The sequence below is a fragment of the Phoenix dactylifera genome, unplaced genomic scaffold, assembly GCF_009389715.1.
Source record: "Phoenix dactylifera cultivar Barhee BC4 unplaced genomic scaffold, palm_55x_up_171113_PBpolish2nd_filt_p 001695F, whole genome shotgun sequence".
In the NCBI taxonomy this organism is placed as follows: Eukaryota; Viridiplantae; Streptophyta; class Magnoliopsida; order Arecales; family Arecaceae; genus Phoenix; species Phoenix dactylifera.
The window spans coordinates 21,210-26,995 of NW_024068994.1; the positions used below are offsets into that span (position 1 = coordinate 21,210).

General features: G+C 37.7%; 1 protein-coding gene across 1 annotated transcript; it reads left to right on the plus strand.

Annotated features, from left to right (window-relative positions):
• The first annotated feature begins 2,390 nt into the window (after window positions 1-2,390).
• Window positions 2,391-2,807, plus strand: LOC120108987 (probable cytochrome c oxidase subunit 5C-1). The gene has a single exon (XM_039122726.1). The coding sequence runs from the start codon at window positions 2,423-2,425 to the stop codon at window positions 2,615-2,617; it is 195 nt and encodes a 64-aa protein (XP_038978654.1). The 5' UTR covers window positions 2,391-2,422; the 3' UTR covers window positions 2,618-2,807.
• The last annotated feature ends 2,979 nt before the right edge of the window (window positions 2,808-5,786 follow it).

Consider the following 5,786-nt stretch of genomic DNA (forward strand, 5'->3'; position numbering starts at 1 on the left):
GGCTCTTTCACCCATGCGCTTAGGAGGTGGGATGACACACCTCAGACCTGGTATATGGCCATCACGACAACTTATATTGTTTACCATATTTGGCTTGCCAGGAATGTTTGGATTTTTGGAGAGAGCAGCCTACACCAAGGCTTGTGATAGAAAGGGCCCGAGTGCAGGCTACAAAGATCCCCCATGTGGGTCTATTGGATAGGTCGTTGATAGCTCAGGACACCTGGAACTCTATCTTTGCTCTTATAGCATCTCAGACGGTGTACATCATCTGGGAGCCCCCAACCTCGAGCTTCCTCAAGGTTAACTTCAATGGATATGTTTTAAATGGTGGCAGGAGAGGTAGTGCGGGTTTCGTGATCAGAACCCCGGACTCTAGAGTGGTGACAGCCGGAGGGTGTCTGATCTTCGATATTTCATTTCCTGGGGCGGAGCTGAGGACAGCTTGGGCTGGTTTGTGTCATGCTTGGCGGGTGTTGCTGGCTAACGCAATCTTGCTTGAAAGTGACTCGGCTCAATGATCAGATGGAGCCAAAGGAGTACTGGTGACATAGGTGGCTGCCACCTCTTGCTCCGGGACATCTGGGGCACAACAAGCGGTGACATTACCTTCTAGGCCAAGCACGTCTATAGGAAGGCTAATGGAGTTGCAGACTGGGTGGCTTCTTTTGTGGCTAATCACTTCGGAAGGTTCTCTGAACTGGCGAGAGGGAGCTGCCTAGAGCGCTTCGTGACTTGTTATATTTTGACTTTTTTGGATGTATTCATACTAGGTTGGTATGAGTCGTCCGGTGTAGCAAAAAAATACGATGGAAAAGCAGTGGCTTGGAGATATAGACTGCCGGCGACACAACTTCTCCTTAGTTTTCAAGAATAAAGAGTCAGTTTTGAAAGGCGATTTATTTTATTTCTAAAAATTAGGAATTGGTTATGTCAACATGAAGCTAATCTTCTTAAACCGCTTCCCTTCCGTCCCCTTTCCATCGCAACTTTTAGAAGAGAGCCCTTCCAGGAAGATCTTATTCAAAATCGATCTTACCCCCTTGCCTTCTTACTTTCTTTTAGAAGATTTGTGCTTCTGTAGGAAAAGAAAAAGGGTGTTTTCAGGACATGGGAAAATGGATGGGTTTTCTTGGTAACGTCCATCCATGCTTTCTGATGGATGCAATGAAAGATGACTTTTGGGAAATTATTTGGATGTTGAACTGTTGGACCGCTAGTAGCCGGGGTGGTGCCAGGTGTGACGTACTCATACTGGGGACTCGAGCTAGAGCCCAGAGGGGTAGCTGAGCCGGGCCCATGGGTGGGGAAGGCATGAGTAAAACCAGTCGGGGTGCCCAACACACGGCCATTTCTGCCCGCATCGAACATTCTCCTGGCGGGGCGGGGGCCCAGTGGGGGCTGCTACGTGGGGGTGGGCTTGTCCCTTCCTCCCCCCTACCCCTTTTTTTCAGCAAAAAAAAAAAAAAAAAAAAAAACTGTTTCATTGAGGATACAATGGTCTGCTTGGTTTGGCTTCATCAATAACAGTGTTTTTTTTATGTATTTGTGTAGAATTATTTTGGCAATAAATAGGTTGAGATCCTTTCGCTGTTGAAGAAAATCAAGCTAGGAAGGAAGGAAAAGTAGGAAGCAAAGTGGTAGTTTTGCATTTACATATGTAGTTTTAGCCATTTCATTCCTCATTATAAATCTCTAGAAGGTCCACTTCTTGTTCCTAGAGTAGGAGTTATTCTAATCTTTTTTATTTTTTTCCCCTTGCTGAATTAAACTGACTTATAGACCCCTTAGTGATTTAAAGTGGGTGAATAGATAATTTGGCTTCTTTCCTCAAATCATTCTCAATTTGAGGTATAATATCATGCTTTTCTTTTAATAGGAGGGACACATAGCTACTCGTGCTTTCATCCATGAAGCCCCAAGCATTAAAATATTAAAATAGGATGGATCATAAGGTTTGGTTCCACTATCATCCAAATTGTGGCAATAATAGCTTATAGTGGCCATTTTTAGCTTCTGGTCTTAATGACCTCCCATGTGTAATGCAAACTACAGGGTGCACCATCCAGTGACATCACTTTTAATAGCTCTTTTGCACTTGTACAATCTTTTGGGAGTTCAAGATGACCACCCTCTGATGGCTATTTTGTTTTAAGTACATTTTCATATATATTTTCAGGTTTGTAAAATAGCCCAGATGGTGCACTTCGCCAGTGAACAGAACATTTTTGATGAATATCAATTGTAACTCAAGGCGTCTTGAGTTTTATGACAGTCATTTTAAGTAGCATTCAAAGCTGACATTATAGTGTGTGTCAAATGTAACTTTGAATCATAGGATCTTTTTATTCCTATGCTTTCACTCACAATATCTGATGCATGTTTGATAGGTTTCATCTCATTTAGGTACAGAAGGAAACAAATGGCTGCCCACAAGATCGCACATGCCACTCTGAAAGGACCGAATGTGGTCAAGGAGATCTGCATCGGAATCACACTGGGCATTCTCGCTGGTAGTGTGTGGAAGATGCATCACTGGAACGAGCAGAAGAAGACCAGAGCCTTCTATGATATGCTCGAGAAGGGCGAGATCAGTGTTATCGCCGCTGAGGAATAGCTTACAGATGTCTTTCATGCTGTGAAGGATGTGTAGTTCGACAACATTTCTCTCCAACATGGAGCAGAATCATATAAATTGTTTTCCTTTCTGGTTGGACCATCGAACAAATTCAGATCATGGATCTCGAGAAACTTTGCGTACTCTTTGCATTGAAATGGAATGATTATTGAATTTTTTTATTAGCCAATCTCCCATCTTTAGTCATTGAACATGTTGCTATGAAATTTACAGGGGGGAGGGACTGGGTACTCAACAACTGATAGGGGGATTATAGGTTTAAAACCAGCACACATTCTATTTGTGCCTCTACCATGCAAACCTAAATGGGTCTTGCTATTTATGTATGACTGCTGTCATGCAGAGTGGAAGAATCTAACAGGTTTATGGAATTGGAGGCGTTCATGTTGCTGCCATAGATCTTGGTATCATTCCATGATTTGTGCTTTCTGAGCAGCTTTTCAAGTAGTGTGTCATCATCGTTTAGAGTTATTCGGGCCATTATCTGTGGCGAGATGTCTTTCAGGCTAAGCATATGTATAAAGAGGCTAACGGAGCTGTAGATTGGATAGTATACCTCGAGTTCTATTATCTTTCTCCTTCTTTTTTTTTTTTTTTTTTTTTAATGTATCCATACCCATATGAATTATTTAAAAAAAATCAAGATTATTCTCTCTTTGAAACAGTTCTCCCGGTCAAACCCGAGCATGCGGTTAAAATGCATTAATATCCGAGTTTAACTGATGACAGGACATAACTCATCATGGGGATTATATGGGACCCTTTTATCTTTTTTTTTCTCTTTTTGATTTGGGAGAAACCCTTTTATCAAATTGGTGGCTAATGGCTATATTATTTTTGCCTTGTGGAATTTTGTCGTCAATCTCCTCAAAAGGCTTACAGATCGTTGGAACTTGAATAACATAGCATCATTCATTACTTTCGCGAATTTAAAAGATTGTCATTCATGAGCCTAGATGATGCAATGATGACAAAAGGCTAATGTCATTGGCTTTTAGCTATTGTCCAGACACAACGTACGATTCTGTCTCCATCCATGTCAACTAAATCACTGAATATCCTTTGAATTGGGTCCTACCAATCTATTAACAAAAAAAGGTTTCACAGGTTGATCTATCTGTACCTGATCTCATACGGTCTAGAAAAGAACTAATCAATAGACGAGTTACATCTCAATTGTACAAATTTTTATTTTTTAAATAAAATATTTAGATCTCAATTGTACAAATTTTTATTTTCAAAATAAGATATTTAGGTTTTAATTGTATAAATTTTTATTTTTAAAATAAAATATTTAGGTCTCAATTGTACAAACTTGTATTTTAAAAATGAGACATTTAGGGCTCAATTGTACAACTTTTATTCTCAAAATGGGACATTTAGGTCCCAATTGTACAAATTTTTATTCTCAAAATAAGATATTTAAGTCTCAATTGTACAAACTTTTTATTCTCAAAATAAGATATTTAGGTCTCAATTATACAAATTTTTATTTTCAAAATGAGACATTTAGGTCTCAATTGTATAAACTTTTTATTCTCAAAATGAGACATTTAGATCTCAATTATATAAACTTTTATTCTCAAAATGAAACATTTAGGTCCTGAGTGCGCAAACTTTTATTTTCAAAATGAGACATTTAGGTCTCAATTGTACAAACTATTATTTTCAAAATGAGACATTTAGGTCTCAATTGTACAGGCTTGTATTTTCAAAATGAGACATTTAGGTCTCAATTGTACAAACTTTTATTTTTAGTACGGAACATTTAGGTCCCAATTGTACAAACTTATATTTTCAAAATAAGACATTTAGGTCTCAAGTGTACAAACTTTTATTTTCAAAATGTGATATTTAAGTTTTCAATTGTACAAACTTTTATTTTTAAAATAAAATATTTAGGTCTCAAGCGTACAAATTTTTATTTTCAAAATGAGATATTTAGGCCATGCTAGCATTGCATTTTGCGCCACTCATCACTCAGGTGTATATCTCATCCTAGTAATATCTAGTAATATCTCATCCTAGTAATATGCCACGTCTACCAGGCTTCACATGTCTACAGGAAGGCAAGTGGAGCTGCTGATTGGGTTGACTCCTTTGCAGCTCATCACTCTGGTAGGTTTGTCTGGTGGATAGTGGGTTCGTGCCAGAGCTTCTATGTAGCATTTTGTTTTTTAACTTTGTTGGCCGCATCCACACCGATTATGTGGGAGCCACCATTGTACCAATAAAAAAAAAATCCATCTAAATGCATGGGATATAGGGGAAGGATTACATTATAACATCCAATCAACTACATCTCTCACATTTAGGCTATGTTTGAAAACTTGGAATTGAGAAGAAAGGAATGAAATGGAAGGGAAAGTTAAAAATTTTGATATTTGGGAGTTTTTTAGTGGAAGGAAAGGAAAAGAAAAAGAAGGAATAGGAAGGAAATAGAAGGAAAAATTTTGGCCTCCAATTCTCTCCTTTCTTTCTTCCCATAAGTGGGAGGATTTGGAGAGAAAGAAATTGGAACTTAATAATTTTTTTATAATACCTATTTTATCCTTAAATTAAATAAGTACCAAATTAAAAGGACAAATATATCCTAGAGCATCTTTTGTTTTAACTTTTCATATGTCATTTCTATCTCTATATACCCATCTATTGCACCTCTACGGAGCTCCGTCTCCACAGCTGCACTTTTTTGGAGGAGCAACGGTTGTTAAGCTTCAAAGGTAAACTTATTCTCTCAATAGAAAAAATTAAAATAATTATTTTTTTCGTTAACTTGTTTTTGGATGTGATCTATTGTCTGATTTATGGCTTTTTGATTTGTGATGATTATATGGCTGTGGATGTGATAAAGGCGTCTCTTTTACTTATTTTGGATGTGATCTGTTGTTTTTTGATTTATGGGGTTTGGATCTATGATGATTGTATGGCGGTGGATTTGATAAAGACATCACTTTTACTTGTTTTTGGATGGAATTTGTTGTTTTCTGATTTTTTGTTTGTTTGTTTCTTTCTTCTTCCATTATTCATTTTCTTTACTTTTTATTTCCTGCTCGTTTTTTTTGCGGTGGTAGGTGTTGATCTCTTCAAGCTGTTTTGGATCCATTAAAAAGAAAAGTATGTTATCTACATCATTTATTTTGAAAAA

Coding starts and splice junctions, on each gene's coding strand:
- LOC120108987 (XM_039122726.1), top strand. CDS start 2,423: ATGGCTGCCCACAAGATCGCACATGCCACTCTGAAAGGACCGAATGTG.